This window comes from Buceros rhinoceros, unplaced genomic scaffold, assembly GCF_000710305.1.
Source record: "Buceros rhinoceros silvestris isolate BGI_N320 unplaced genomic scaffold, ASM71030v1 scaffold11337, whole genome shotgun sequence".
Lineage (NCBI taxonomy): Eukaryota > Metazoa > Chordata > Aves > Bucerotiformes > Bucerotidae > Buceros > Buceros rhinoceros.
This window is the reverse complement of record NW_010422807.1, coordinates 71,370-87,699: the sequence shown is the minus strand read 5'-3', so window position 1 is coordinate 87,699 and position 16,330 is coordinate 71,370. Positions and strand designations below refer to the sequence as shown.

At 40.0% G+C, this 16,330-nt stretch overlaps 1 protein-coding gene across 1 annotated transcript in view; it reads left to right on the top strand.

Moving 5' to 3' along the window:
- The window catches only part of CTDP1 (CTD (carboxy-terminal domain, RNA polymerase II, polypeptide A) phosphatase, subunit 1), a 79,174-nt gene that overhangs the window by 2,092 nt on the left and 60,752 nt on the right, over positions 1-16,330 (top strand). Inside the window, exons 4-7 of the mRNA XM_010140188.1 lie at positions 957-1,107; positions 7,074-7,164; positions 8,228-8,394; positions 9,934-11,016. Coding sequence (XP_010138490.1) covers positions 957-1,107; positions 7,074-7,164; positions 8,228-8,394; positions 9,934-11,016 — 1,492 coding nt within the window. The remainder of the gene's footprint in view (positions 1-956; positions 1,108-7,073; positions 7,165-8,227; positions 8,395-9,933; positions 11,017-16,330) is intronic.

Here is a 16,330-nt window from a genome sequence, read left to right as displayed (position 1 = left end):
CAGGAATATTTCTAACAATATTGAAGTGATGGTTCTTTAAGAAAACGTTCTGTAATTAGGTAAAATTGTAGCTAAAGAATAACAGAAAATGAGAAACAAGTCTTCTGAAAGGTGTTCCATTTTCCTCTACACTTAAACTGGTGGTGTTATTTCTTCCGTTTATACTTTCCTGCACTTTTCCAGTCACTTCAAGCAGGAAGTTTTGGGAAGCTATTTTTAATCTCTGCTTTCCCTCCTTCACAATTCACAAGCTGGGTACTCAGTAAGGAGGTTTTTTATCTCCTCCAAGTCTGAGGTGGATGTAAGTGAATTACTGTTCAAAGCCCCCTTTTGGGTAGTCCAGTGCGTTACAGCATCCATCATTCCATTAATATGTCTAGTGATTCTTTTTTGCTTCGGTTTTGTTGGGGGGGGCGGGGAGGAGTTTGGATCTTGCTGTTCAGTTGTTCGTGAAGCTCTTGTCATTGAATGGCAAAGGCTGTTGGATTGCAGCATTTCCAATTTAGAAACTTTAAAACAAGAACCATGTTGGAATGTGTCTACAGTGTCTCGTACAGGAGGATGCAAATTCGGACTCCAGTGTAAGGCAAACTGCGGGTGCTCAGTTCCTGTGTCTTTCTCACATGTCCCGTAGGCTCAGCATGTGTTCACTCCTGCGAGCGAAAAATAAGCTGTACTTCAACGGAGAGGAAAGGGAACAGTGAATGTTCAGCTTAAAAATCAAAAAAAGTGTATATTCGAAAGGCTAAGTCCTCAACTCTCTACATGAGAAATGGAAGAAAAACTTTTTAAAAAGATTTTTTTATTATTATTTTATTCATCCACTTAATCTTTGTACCAAAACGTGCTTTAGCCTAGTCAGACTGAATGGAAGTAGTGGGAGTGATGGAACAGGGCGTTTCTGGAATGCTGGCTCTTGTGTTTGTTTTGATAATATGAAACGTGCTTTTTTCTAGGGAATATTTCACTTCCAGTTAGGTCGAGGTGAGCCTATGTTGCATACTCGTTTACGTCCTCATTGTAAGGAATTCCTGGAAAAAATTGCCAAGCTGTATGAATTACATGTCTTTACTTTTGGCAGCAGACTCTATGCACATACCATTGCAGGTGAGTAGTGTGTTCCATTTAACATTATTTACATAATCATGTAACTGGTTTTCTTTCTGTGGTTGTTTTCAAGAATTTGTTTTGTTGTTTTGTGCAAAAACACTTCCTAAATAATCCTGTAAGCAGAATTCTTGGCTCGTTTACAAAGCAGTGTCTGTATGGCCCATAATTGTAGAGATAATTTCTTTTCCGATCAGACATGCTTTTTTGCTTCCCTGAAGGTTAGAGAATCAGATTGTGGCATGGCATGTGAATCGTGATTGTGGCAGTAGTGCTTTCCTGTTGAATTAGGTAAGAAATTATGCTGATGGGTTCTAAAATGATCTGCAGCATCACTCGACTTAGAAATCTAAAGCAACAGTTCTGTAAAAATCAGCAATGTGAAACACTTCCCTCCTGTGGGGAACACCCCCTGACCCCGTGCTGTTTCCTTTTGCTTAAGCAGGTTTGGCTGCTATAAATCGTTTTCCAGTAGTACTATTTGTGTCCTGGAGCTGAGATGCACTTACTTGAGGAAGAGCACAGATCTAGCCCTCTTTTCACGTATTCTTCTCGAGAACTTAAATATATTTGTCTCTTAGTAACTGAAAACTTGCACTTAAATTATGGCCATAGTAGCCAGTGACCCACACCATAGACTGAAATGCTTTCTTTTTTCCAACAAGCATAAAAGAAACCTACCCTCTTATGTAAGCATCTGGCTCAAAGACACGTTAGGAGTGTGACCCGGTGTTTCACTTTCACCCCAACTTGAGTCCTCCTTGACAGAGTAGTATTTGCACCTCAGTCTTTCCTCTCTTAAGTCTGTCAGACTAAGACAATGTTAGTAACAGTGTTTTAGGTGATGACCCTGCCTATCAAACTGTCCTCGCTGCTGCTCTGTGTGTCCTGGCTTTTCTTTAAGTTGTCTTTCACATCTGCTTTTTTTCGTGTCATGTTGCCATGAATGCCTCAAGCAATGCTATCCCAGTGATCCCACTTCTTGGCAAGAAAGGAAGATTCCAAAATAGTTAGAAAAGAGTTGTGTCATTAAAGGTTTCATTATGATAAAGCAGGGAAGATGCTTGTAATGAGAAATACAAGAGACTTCTGTAATCAAAGTGATACATACCTATTTGTGGTGGCCAACTAATTATCCTTGAAAAAAAGTCTGGGAGAGGCGTGCCCATCCAGATGACTATTTCTGTATTACTCAACATTTATTGGCTGAGTTGTTTGAAGAGTCTTCCTAAAGCTTTTTCAGTCTCACGGTTGGATTACACATTGTGTACTGCTAATGCATTAAAACTTTTGTACCCTGCTGTCCTTCTTAGATGGTGGCTATTTCTTGTGTAGCAAGGGGTGAATGGTTTTCTTACACACTAGGTCTAAACACGTAAGGGTGAGATAGCGGCTGGTCAATCTTCCTCACTTGGATTTAGGTGCCAAAATCTTCATGTGGCCTAAGGCCAGGAGTTTTATAGCAAATACGCTTCAGAGCCAGGGAGAAGAATGAGTTGTGAGGTAGTTAACTCACGATGTGAAGTGCTTTCAGTACCTGACCTTCTCGCAGTGTGTGATTTGATCCCTGTGCCTGCTCATTTTAATCTCTGAGCTAGAACTTGGATTCCTCTGCAGTCCCAAGCTAGCACAGACTGATACTTATAATGTGACAAGCCTCTCTGTGGATATCATCCTTGAGCTGCTCCATCGGCTCTGTAGAGGAAATTGTTGCTTTCTGACATCCCCTGACTTCTGGATTTTTGCCTGAAGTTGTCGAACGTCGTCAAACAGCTGGATTACTCACACAGTGATGATGATAGTTTCCTCTGAAACTGTGGGGTGGTTGGAAACCATTGATGTGGCCTTTGGTCCACATACTCACCTGTGTAACCAAGCCGCAGTAGCAGCGAAATGTATAGCTGCTCCGTATAGAGAACACTTGATGGCAGTATTGGTTAAATGGTTTCTCACAGAGCGCTGTCAGTTTGGTACTTCACCGTTATCTCAATGTTACATAAAGGAAGGACTTGTAGTAAAATGGCAGAAATGTTTTTCTTAAGAAAAATGTTGTTTTCTTAGGTCCTCCGTGTACATTCTATATCTCTTTGAAATGTGCAATCCGAGTGGCTCTGTCCATGTCCCAGAAGGCGCTTTCCTCATTTTGTGAACATGTGATGTCATGTCAGTCTTTCTCTCATCCCAGTTCCTAAATGGGACTAGCTGATGTTTGTAAACACGATTTATGTCCTCTGAAGTCACATATCCCAAACCCCTTCTTTCTTTGACACATTCACAAAGTGGGATCTCGTAGTACATTTATGAAGATATGTTTTGGACTTTAGAGCTTCCTATAGTATTTCTCTTTTACATAATTACTTTGACCAATTGCTGCTTGATTTTTTTTTTTTCCCTACTCTGCATAAGAAAAGTTTGGTGTATTTAATACTGAAGTTGGCTGTAAAAGTCAATGCCACTGTGGATTTTGAGTTCAGAGTCCACTAGGCAACAAGAATGCAAGTGAAATCATTCCTTGGATTTATGGTGGAATTTCAAAAACAGGACTAAGTGGGGGTCGTTCCTATGTATGGTTTGTTACAGCAAGTATATTACAGTGTGGATTTCATAAATGATTGGCAGAATATGTGTGTATATGTAATCACTAGTGTCTGAAGCTATTGAAAGATTGGGTCAGCAGCTCTTTCCAGACTGGGAGCTAGGACCTGAAGTAGAACTGAAGGTGACCTAGTTCTTCAGAAATCTTGCTTTTAAAAAAGACTTCTTCAAGTTCATGTTGGATCCTACTGTTGTATCACTTCTGCTAGGAATTGCTATTTAATTCAATCTATCTCTAAGATTTGAGACTTCCCCAATGTGAGTTAGTTACTTGCAAAACACATCACAAGATGCAATGTTCAACTCTCCAAGTTTGCCTTTCAAAGAGAGTCTATATAAGATCAGGTAACCCAGTCTGGTAAGACTGTATGTGCAAAGACCTGGTCTGAGATTCTGGAAAACAGACAACTGGGGGAAATAGTCTCTGCTAGCCAAGTCTACCGAGCTGTCCCTTGTAATGTGGCAAACGATAATGGTAGTGTCTTGAGTTTGTTGAAGGAACTATTTACTCACAGTTAACACATTATCTAATTTATGAGAATAAATGGAAGCACGTTTTTTATTTGAAACAGCAAGTCTTTGTCTTCAATCACTTTGACTTCTACAAAAGGGTTGATTTTTTTTTTTTTTAAATATGCTTACAAGATGAGAAATTCATCAGTATTTATCCTTCTGCTGGAATGATGTGTGCAAACTGATACTTTCCCAAGAAAAAAAATAGGTTAAAATCATTATCAACAAAGACAGCAAACCATGACCATAATTTTTCAGACGTGGTGCTGGAAAATGGATAGGAATAAGTAAATGAGTGAATCAGTGAAGAGTACATTTCAGGAACACTTTTGGTGTTTCTGTATGCTCAGTGAGTTTATACATAGACCTTTTCATCGTTCTAAAGTCACAAACTTGCAACAAAATGCCCCTACAGAAAAGTGGCGTTATCTAAACAGATGCTTTTTTTTGTGGTCTGTATTGATTTTTTTCTTCGGGATAAAGCCACCAATACACTGGAAGGTATCATCAATGTGAAACCTGCTGCTTCAGTAAAGGTCAGTGTCCAAACTGTGCTATTGAAAAATTTTCAGTCCTCCAATGTGTAGGCTGTGGAAAGTTTGTTTATTTTTTTTTTAATTCTGAAAATGGAAGGGGTTTCCTGTTATTAGAGTTTCCCAGTTCTTCTTGTTATTAAAAGCAGTATAATAATTTTCTTTTAATAAAGAAGTTATATCTTAGCCATTGCTTATTTTTATCTTGAGTGTCTGAATCTCCTTATTTTTAATGCAAAGTTTTTATTTTTTCAGATTTATGTTCTGTTTGTACTCAGTTGAAAGTTAACATTTTAACTAACCATGTGAACTAGCTGTTAGTTGTCTGGTTTCTCTTGCGTGGGGTAGAATGGCTGAGTGGGATAGTGACTAGCCGATTTCAGCCTTTCCAAAGACCTAAAGGCACTATTAACATCCTGCTGAGGAAAACAGAGGCTGTATGATGACTGCAATGTTGCCTGCCATTTCTCTGAAATGGGAAAATATCAGCGTGATCCCTGTTTTGACTTAATTGGCTAGGCAACATCTAGAGGAAACCAAATGGTAGGTGAAGAACTTCTTCAACAGCCTGGTGCTGTTATCTGCATCGCTATTCAAGTAGCTTCGCTTTGGAAAACGCTGCTCTCTTCAGTGGGACTTTTACCTTTGCGGGTGCAGCTCTGATGGGCTGTATCCTCAGTGTATCTTTGAATTGTCAAGCGGGGAAAAAAAGTATTACAGTTATAAAGGCTTTACTGAAAAGCTCCAGAACACTACCTCATCTCTAATCACTGGCAGCCAGGGTTTCTGTGTCGTCTTTTTTCTTACAGCCTTACTTAGATAGTGCTGCAACCGAGCGCCTCATTGTGGTTTCACTGTCTGATCAGTGCACTCCTGCCCAGTTTAGTGAAGAGTCCCTGAGTATTCAGATCATTAGCAGAAGAAAACTTGGTTGGGGAGAACAGCAACTCGTGTGACAGCTTATGCAGTTTGTCAAAATATCTGTGTGTAAGGCAATAAATCTTTGTAGCTAATTCTCTCAATTCATTATGCCTAGGTACTGCAAGGGTCTCACTGCAGGGGATGATTCTACGAGTTTGCAGCAATTCTTAAGCATAGCCGGGTGAGTTAAGGTTGAACCTCTGTCCTTAACTCGGAATTTTCTTGCTTTTATGGGTTTTAAGTGATTCCAATTACACATTAATATGTATAGGATCAACTTTTCAGAAGTAACTACTGGATTTTTTTTTTAATTTATACCCTCTGCTTTTGAAGACCCAACTTAACATACTCCTTGGAGCTGGACTGCTGAAAGGAGTTGAACATGTATTCTGTGCAAATCTCAAACCTACTTGAAATAAAATTCAAGTTGGTCCTTAGGGTCTGTAGTAGTTTTAAACTCTGGTTCTGTCTCCAAGATGGCCACCATTTAAAGTAAAATAAAGTAAGACTTAAAAATTGTTCCCAGATGAGTACTGACTGCCTTGTATTATTAAGAATAAGTAGTAGTTGATGCTCACTTCAATGCAAATTCAGTAAAATGGAAAATTCAGCTTCGCATGTAAAATGCCAGTTTCTTTCTAAGCAATTATGTGGCTGTGATATGCTCAGGAAGACAACTCCATTATTGGAGGCTGGGTTCAGAAGCATGTGCATGTGTGTTTGTACACCCAAGTCAGCACTTCCTGAAATAGCGGCATTTTATCTGGCTTTAAGATGAGCTAACACAGCTGCTCCTGTTTTGGTTTGCCGTTTTTAAAGAGTGCAGTCAGAAAAGTTACAGCAACTGAGCCTAAATATTTCTAGGAATCCCAGGATGTATTCATTATATGTAAATGTATTAAAGTAGTTGTTAAAGGTACAACTTAAAACCTGCAAATGCAAGAGCTCTGGCTGAAACGGTCACTTAACTTGCCCATCCTGCTTAAGTGTTGCAGCACTGCTGACTCTTGTGATCCTCCGCAGTCCCTAGGCATCATGAGCTAAGGAGAGCATTTAGCTTTAGAGCCACCTGTAGAGAGGTAAACATACGCTGCAAAAAATCTGTGTATCTATCACTTGCAGTATCTTTCAGCCTAACCTACTTGGCTGTCACAAATCAATTATTTTCATTTTCGTTTTGTTGCTGTGTTGAAAGTGGGACGGGATTTTTAAATTTAATCCCACTGCATTAGTTACAAACACTTGAACCACTGTGCTTAACCTTTCCACCATACAATAACACGTACCGTAAAATTGTCTGCTTAGGAAACTGCTGTCACACAGATGCAAATAGCCGAATTACATAGAACATAAACAGGGATCAAGTGTCTTGAACATTGACCTTTTAATTTCTTCTTTCAAAAGGATTTTTGGACCCTGAAAAGAAGCTTTTTTCCCATCGGATATTGTCAAGGGATGAATGTATCGATCCATTTTCTAAAACTGGGAATCTTCGGTATGTATATGAGTCTTGTGCATTAAGTGAGAGAGGGCAACGGAGACAGAATATGCTAAATGTAATAAAATCTCCCTGTATTTAACATGTTTATAGTCCTTCTACATCTGCCTCTTAAATACTGACACCGTCTCGGTAGAACTGAGGTGTCAGGCGTTGCAGCAGTTCATCGACTTGGTGTGTCCTGCGGTGCTAGAGCAGTAAGAATGTGAAGCAATGGCATCTAAGTGTTCTCACTTAGACTTTTCATTCCTGTAGTAACTTAACCATGGCTGGTATGTTGTGGGGTTTTGTTAATTAAAGCAGAATTCTCTGTTTGAAGTTAATTCATATCTGAGTACCTAGTATTCTTGCTTTCACACGTGCTGTACATCTAGCAGATCCTGGTCTCTACTGTTCCTTGAAATTGGGTCATCTAGAGTCTTGAAGTCATATTCTACTCTAAATTGAGGTTCTGATCGTTTTCAGAGTATAAAGACAAGATTTTTTTTCTCAAAGACAGATATGATTAGTATTTCATAGAACTAGATTAAAAGTGATTGCTTCCTCCTCAGCCAACCCCAGCAAATGAGAAGCTCTTTTCTTTCCCTCCTCTGTTTTTGTATGCATACATATCTTCAGTATTTTACCTCCTCCTTCTAGGTGATATAAATATTAGTGCTTTTTGCTTCCTTCTCCTTGAATTGAACGAGTCTACTCTTTAAAAACTGGTCTTTTGCCTGTTTATATGTTGATAGTGTACTGACCATGTGATAGTTGGCCTGGGCTGTTTGTTGACATAAACTGTGAAAACCAGATCAAAATGTTGTAGTGTCTTCTTGCAGAGGTTTGTTGGTTCCTGCTACTAGGCATTTAAAAATAGCTGTTTAGTTTTTTAACTTTAATTAGTTGAAATACTGTATTTTGAATTCTGTAATTTTAATTTTGCTTTTTTTTGTATGTTCATATATAAGCATGTGTGCAGATGTGTTTGTAATAAACCAGAGCATCAACAGAAAATACTTTAATTGGTGGTATTAACTTCTAAATCAGGATTAATTTTGTCAACTGTTTTGTGTCTTAGAGATCTCTTCCCATGTGGGGATTCCATGGTTTGCATCATTGATGATAGAGAGGATGTTTGGAAGTTTGCACCAAATTTGATAACTGTGAAGAAATATGTATACTTCCAGGGGATAGGAGATATTAATGCACCTCCTGGATCAAGAGAAATTCAAATGAGGAAGAAAGGTAATTATATCGGTTTTAAATTGCTTTTACAACTTTTTCCACTTCTGAAATGCAGTGGATGTAAGTCGTGGTGGTGGTGTTACTAGTGTTGCTCTTGGGCTCAGCTGAGCAATCCTAGACTGTTGTAGTTGACAGAGTGCTCCTGCAGCACAAATGCAAGTAGGTTTTTAAAACTGGTCTGGTTTTGGTGGTGGCTTTCCTTCTGGAGAGTGACCACAGCAGAAGTGGCTGGAGAGCTGGTTTGACAATACACCGAAGTGTTTAAGAACATGTAGAGAAGGATGGCTTCTGTCTTCCCCCCTCCATTTAACAAGGCAGTTTTTCTTCTCTGTAGGTTTCTTCTTTTTGGTCGCCTTCCCTGCTCTGCTTTGGAGCAACGCTTATAAACTCTGGTCTCAGCATACTGCTGAAAATGAACATTTTGATCTCTGTTTACCTCCCTGCCTCGATCACGCAAATAAATTTAATGTGGGAGTTTTAGCATTTACCGAATGTGGCATTCCAGCATTTGACATGAGACCCTTATGTTCAGCTCAGAGCCTTATTAGGCTCAGCAGCCTCATGCGGATAGTGGATTTTGAAGCTACACATCGCTGTGTTAGTATTAATTTGGGGGCAAAATGTATTGGAAAGGCAGTGTCTAAGAAAGAATTGCAGGGCTCTTTCTGGTTTAGCCACAGGTTTGTTTTTTAAATTTAATGTGTGGCAGCACTCTTTTTTCCACTGTGTAACTAAAGGTGTCCAGAGTGGAAGCAGCTCAGACTGAATCAGGCCACTGTCATGTAGGGAGCTCTGTTTGGCTGGAATCATTACTTGCAGGGCAGACATGTGCGTGCAAAAGAGAGACAAAGTAGTGTGATTTAATCCAGTGCTCCTGATGAATGTCTGTGTGCAAGTTTCTGGATGTCTGAAGTCTCTTGGCTTCTCACTTCTGAAGACGTGTCCTAAAACTATTTTTCTGCCTTTGAGTCTATTACCCTTTTACTTGTATTCCAGCAGAGTCTCAAATGAACCTCGAACAGCATCTTCGTGTGACTACAACATGTATATCTTTGCAGCTATTAAAATACAATTATTTTGGTTATGAAAAATAGGAAATATATGAAAGCCATGAAATTGTTTAGGGAAAGTTCCTGTAGTAGTAGTTCCGGATTGGGAACTTCTCAAGTGAGCTCTGCCCTATTTTCCTATTCTTTTTTTTTTTTTCTTCTCTGCAGTAGTTTCATTGCCCTGAGCTGTAATCAAAAGTCATGCTGCAAGATAAGTCCTCTGATGCTTGCATAGTTTAACAGTTATGTGTGATTTTAAAAAACAAAACTGCTTACACAGCTTCTTTACGGAAGTTAATTAGGCTTGCAAGTCCTTTCTAGTAATCACTGACACCTGAAGTACCTTAACCTTGAGAAGCCTAGTTGTCACATCTAAACACAGTGAAGTCTAACTGCAAATGAAACTGCGTGCGTAAGGAAAAAGAAATTGTGATAAAGCTTTAAAAAAAAATAACTGAGAAAATGTGTGTTTTTCTTTCTTGTGTCTTAGTAAACCACTCTGCAAAACCAGAAGCACTGGATTCAGCAGTGACATCAGCAAAAGATGCTGAAGAAATTAAGAATGTCATATGTGTAGAAGAACAAAGCAATGGTCTCAAGAAAACTACAAAGGACACTTGCACTGCAAATGGAAATACTTCTGTTAGCAGCGAAATGACTGACTGGGATACAAACTCTTGCGAGAAAGTTAATGCCCAGGACTCCTTAAATGATAACGCTGATCACAAAATGGACAGTGAGGTCACTAACAATTTGATAAAGACAAAAGAATCTCAGATTTTTTCAGAAGAAGTTGATAGAACAGTGACAGAGAAGCAGCAAACCCAAGACAAGACAAATGACTTGGACTTTGAGCTGTCTAGTGACAGTGAAAGTGACGGTGGATTGGATACCAGAAAGTCATCTACTTCTGTATCAGATAGTGAGAATGAGGAAAAGAGAAGCTGGAAGAAATCCAAACAACCTCTGCAAGATGAAAATTTGCAGAAAGGGAGTTGCACTGATGTGAGTGAGAAAAAGGATGGCCTGGTGAACCATTCTAGGGACACGCAATCTCTACCTAGTGAGAATATTCAAGACAAAACCGATCTTGAAGCACAAGAAGAAAGTGAACAGGAAAGCCTTTGTGATTTGGGAAATGGGTGTCCAGACAAGAAAGAAGCGGAAACAGAGTCTCAGAATAGTGAACAGTCTGGAATTACAATGGGTGAGTCCTTAGACCAGAGTATGGAGGAAGAAGAGGAGGAGGATGATACAGATGACGATGACCATTTAATATACCTTGAAGAGATCCTTGTGCGGGTTCACACTGATTATTACACGAAGTACGATAAATACCTGAAAAAAGAGATTGAGGAAATTCCAGACATCAGAAAAATTGTACCAGAACTGAAAAGTAAAGTGTTGGCAGATGTAACTATAATATTTAGCGGACTCTACCCGACAAACTTCCCCATTGAGAAAACACGGGAACACTATCATGCCACAGCACTTGGAGCTAAAATTGTGAAGAATCTAGTACTGAGTGCTGATGATCCTGACAAAGCAACACATCTGATTGCAGCAAGGACAGGTAGGTGTGTGAGACATGAGTGCTCCATCAGCTTTGTTCCTGTTACAGTTCACTCGCGCCTTGAGCTAGTTTTTGTATAACTGACAGGTTCTAACGTAACTGAGATTAGAATTGAAATTAAAGGGAAGACACTTCCTAAAACAACTTGCAATCCTTTTTTAAAGGCTCTTTTGCTGGTTTTCTGGTCAATCATGGGTTTTAATTGTTAAAAGGAGACCTGCTAAATAATCGCTAATGTTGTGTGTCATGTCTCACTTGGTTAAGAGTTGGTGATGTTGAGTCTTTGACTATAGAAGTGTTGAAAGCAACTTTAGCATTTGTGTCAGAGAGAGGTTTATAGTGCTCTTGCTGTAAAGATATAACAAGGTTTTCTTTCTTGGTTTCTCAGGTTTCACCTCTCCTGTTCAGTTTCTGTTTGTATGGGATTCACACAAATTATACTGGAATGTGATGGTACCCTGTGTGATGCACAGGCTATGCACAGAACAGTGTGTCTTTGTTATGGAGGACTCTGTCAAGAGAGCTTAGCCCAGCTTATGATGTGTCTTTCAGAGGGTATCTGTGTTTGCGTAACTCCGATGGATAGGACTGTGCCATCAGACAGCTGCCACAGAGGAGCTAACAGGCTGCGTTACCTTCTAGTGCAGGGGTTTGTGTGAGAGGGAACCCGGACCGTTAGTTTCCTCAGTGTTGGCCTTTTGAAGCTGGGTGGAATCTAAATATCTGATAATCAAACCCATGAAATCCGAAAGTGAAACTGCATGTTTTAGATCATCTAAAAATTCTAGGTAGTTTTAGGTCATCTTTAAATGTCATAAGTGAACAAATAACTCATCTGCCACCTACTGGATTATTTTTCTTGACTGCTGTTCATTTAAGGGTTCAGTACATCTGAAGCAGCTTTGTTTCATCGGCTTGAATTGTAAAAGAATGGAGTCTGTCTTCACTGGCTGTAAGATAAATGTGTAAACCTTTCTCCAAGTAGGTGTGTCTCCAGAAATGGAACAAGCTGTTTCTTACGCGGCTGACCAGGAATTGCTTCTTCCTATTGGGGAGGCAGTGGTAAAAAAGCCTCTGATGTTTAGTGACTACAAGCAGAACGTTGCAATTCCGTAGTTTCTACCCTTTTAAATATGAGTAGTGTTAACCTATGAGCTCAAACCAGGAGATTTCCCAGTATCCCATCATATGCCAATCAGCTATTTCTGTATTTAATAACCTAAACAACAAGAAGGCTGTACGTTTGCCAGGCTAGTGTGAACTTGCCTCCCTTTCCAGTTCTAGTGACACAGAGCACCGGCAGCCTCCATTAACAAGTTGCTAAGGCCAAGTGCAGCAAGAAGGGGCTGCAGTATTGGCCTCATCAAGTAGGATCAGAATACAAACTGTCCCCGAGGGCCTGCAGTGAAGTAGCAAGTTTGTACTAATTGTCCTGATGTAGGTATGCTTTTAAGTACTAAAAACAACCTAAAAACCAGAAGAGGCTGGAATTGGTTTCACTGAGATGAGCTGGGACTCTGATTTGTGAAGGTGTGATGGACAAAATAGCGAATGGGAATTGTTACAGTTGGTGGATGCATCGCTTTGGCCCTCCAGAGTTTTACGACAGTTGCTGATCAGCTGTGAACGCTGCAGGACTAGAACCGCAGTATTCTCTGCAGCGAAGACTTACCCAAGCTCATTAGACTTCACTGGAGATGTAAGATCTGAAATGGGAAATCCGTGTAACACTCCTGGATTTCCCATTTCAGACCTGAAAAGGCTTCATTTCCAAGCTGCTTTGTCTAATGTGTACTAGATGGCTCCTGAATGGAGTTGTGCCTCGGCTGCAGCCACTGCGTGATGTAGTGGAAGTGGTAGGGTGGATGGAACTTGCAAATGCATGCCTTTGTCTAGAGGAAAAAATGTTACATAACTTCATGTTAAGGCACACAGCACGTGATAATGAGAAACAGCTGAGGCTTTTTTTTGGGAGTGTACATTTTGAGGAGGGGATTGTATGTTTATGTCGATAGATCTGCACATCCTTGTGTTCTGCTTTTATAGGCAAATCCTTCACTCCCTGCATGTTCTTGGGGAAACATCCACTAATACAAAAAAACTATTTTAACTCTGTTTAGATAACATTACATTAATGTGCTTTTACAGTATTTGAATATTATTAACACATTTTAAATTCATTCTCAGTATTCTTTTGAAAAATAAATACATTTCACAGTGGTTCATATTTTTCAGACTTTTTGTCAAGAGCTAGATGCTCCTTCAAAATAGTCATGTAATGCTGGTGCTGGCTTCGTACTTAATTAGCAGACAATATTTGAATATATGTTAAAACAAGAAATCACAAGAATAGTGCTATTTCTAAATTGCTGGGGTAAAAACCCCTTGTCAGAATGTAGGAGCTGACCCCTGTTTTTAGTAAGAAAAGAATTGCACCAGTTCTAAAAGAGGTAGCTCAGCAGTCTGTTCTGCCTAAAGAGTAGGACTGCTGTCATCGTTCATCATCACTTAGTAATTATTTCTGTAACGCTGGCAGTGAAATAGGAAGATTTAAAGTGGAAAAAGATGTTTTCCAATAACCCTTTTTTGTTGTTGTTGTTAGATTCTTATGAATTCCTTGTGGTTCTGGCTTTGGGGTTTTTTTGTTTTCAGGTGAAGACTGCATTTCGTCACCTTTGGTTAGATGGGAGTAGTTATGCTGCATCACCCGAATGTCAGGAGGGGAAACTGAAGTTTAATGAGATTTTAAGAATATAAACTGTGCCCTGTCACAGCTGGATTTGTAGTAATTCAGCTGTCAACGTGATTTTTCATACTCTTTCTTGTGTGGTTAGAAAGCAGACTCTCCAAGTCTCCCTTACTGCTGCCGAGCCATACGAGTGTGGCATCTCTGGCTCCTGTGGCAAACAGCTGGAGCATGGCTTGGTGTCCAGTTGCTGGTGAAAGGGGGAAACAAAAGCATGTCCCTTCTGGAGTTTTTATTCAGAAGTCAGTGACCTGAGACAAGACAGTATTGTTCTGCTGCTTTTTTTCAACGTGTTTGTGAAAAGGTTTTAAAACACATTGTGTCAGTTCAGAGTTTGTGGATGACCTCACTAGACTCAGACTTAGGTCAGCCAAGGTAACTTACAGGTTCCCTTTGCATTCGCTGAGCTGTTGTAAATGGCATCCGCTTCTCCAGAGCAGCGGTGGGGGGAAATGCTGTTGGCTTTTCAGTTTTGAAGACAAGAAGAATTTGTAAGAGGAAATAAAAAGGGAAGAAGTCCGCGTGAAGCAGTGTCCCCTAGGTCCTGGAGTGATGGGCTTTCCCATCAGTGACCACATCATAGTGTGTCGTATGGCGTGGGCAGCTAGTGAATACCGTTTCAGATTGTATTACAGCACTCCTGCAGCCTATTGCAGTCAATTTAAATTTCTTTTATTCTCTGTACGTACTTGTCTGTTTCTCTGCAGATAGACAGCTTGTTTCTCTGCAGACACAGATACTCTGAATTCTGAAAACAAGTAAATCCTTGTTCTTGGAGGAAAATTAAGATCCCTTTCATTAAATAGGGAGGAAAATACTATTCCCGTAATTACTGTAAAATAAGGATCTTTGTATCATCTAATCAGCTTTCATAAATCTGAGTGACTGAGAAAAGGCCCTTGTAGTCCTTTCCACTTACCTATGGTCTGCATCGATCTCACTTTGGTTTTTGAAACATCTGCTGTTTGCTTTAAGCAACAGTAAAGTGCACTGGCTGAGGAGTCGTTACATCTGTGTACACACTAGACTGAGCAGTTACTGTGTTATTTCATAAACCTTGTTATGTCCCTTCCTGAACAGATGAAAGATACTGTCATTGGTTTTTGCATTGAGTTTTTGCTGGTGGAGCAGATAAAGCTGTTTGGGTCACGTAAAATTATTCTAGTGGGTTAGTAGCAGAAATATGTCAGTTTATGCCCTGAATTTTTCTTTCCTTTTTAAAAACATATTTAATCCTGTGTCTTCCTATTCTCTGAAAGCTATGTGGGGAAAAAAGCTAGATTTCCTTAGTCCTGTTGTCTTAGCCTATGTCAGGTTTTGCTTGAGATCATTAAATATGAGGCTGCTTAAAATACCAGTTGTATTACGAACTTTAGCTCCTCATTTTCCTACTAAACAAATGCTTACTCCCGAGTCTGCCTCTGAGGAACTAAGAAAGAAGAAAAAGCTGCCAGCTGATAAATTCTGCTAAGCCTGTCTTATGACTTGGTGTGAGGTCTTTACCAGACATAGCTGTGTATGTTCACGGTTTTTTCTGAAGAATATTTTAAAAAATAAAAAATCCAGTTAAGCACCACTTTAAACTCAGTCACAGTGCAGGTAAGCCTGTTGCTTTCGCTAGTAAAACACAGTGCAGCATTAAAGCTGAGCTCTAGACATTGCTATGGCTGTTTCACCATCAGTCTTCTAGGACAAAACATCTGTACAACTTGCCTTAGGTTAACGTTGTTGGAGAAGAGCTTCAGGATTTGATCATAAGTCAAGATTTGTATATAAAAATGGAGAAATAAACTGTTAATGATCAGATTTTTCCAAGCGATGTCTGTCAACCTGGTTACAAACTGCCACAAGGATAAGTTGACTTTGTGTTGGCACTGGGAGAGTGTTTTGAGAGGTTGAGAGCGATTCTGGTGGTCGCTTCCCATCGTGTGCTTCGGTTGATGGTGAAGCTCACTGGAGGGTGCAGTCAGCTGAACACTCGGAGGCATTCTGACCCCAGCACCAGGCAGAGCTAATCCAAAGCCAAACTCCCTGACATGCCTACGGGGTGGGCATCACTCCTCTTGCACCCTTTTCACTGCAGACCTGCCTGTTGGGCTGTACTACTTGGTAGTATTAATGCAGCCAAATACGCAGTATAACATTCCTTTTTAGCCTTTGTAAACATACAGCGTTAGGTCTCCTGTATCTGTGCTGCCGAAGTGCCTAGTGCGTTCCGTGCTTTGGGTGAGACAAAACAAACTGCTGTGGTGAAACTGCTCCTGGAGCAGAGCTGCACGAGTTCATGTTGCATTAGTGATTTTGGTCACTCTTTTAGTAGCAAATTGTCAGGATTAGTAGGAGGCTTTCTTGTGTTTTCAACCTCTGTTGGCAAGATCAAAAGGAGAATTGATGAGTCCTTTCCCCGGGTCTGGAAATAACCTTTTCCCGATATCTGTACTTTGAGGCTCTATCTGCCAGAAGGCAGGTGTGATTAATCTGGACTGTATCTGCTGCTTGTGGAAAGGCTTGTGTACCTTTTCAGCTTTTTGGAACAATTTTAAACAGGAATTTGAAGTAAGGAAAGGC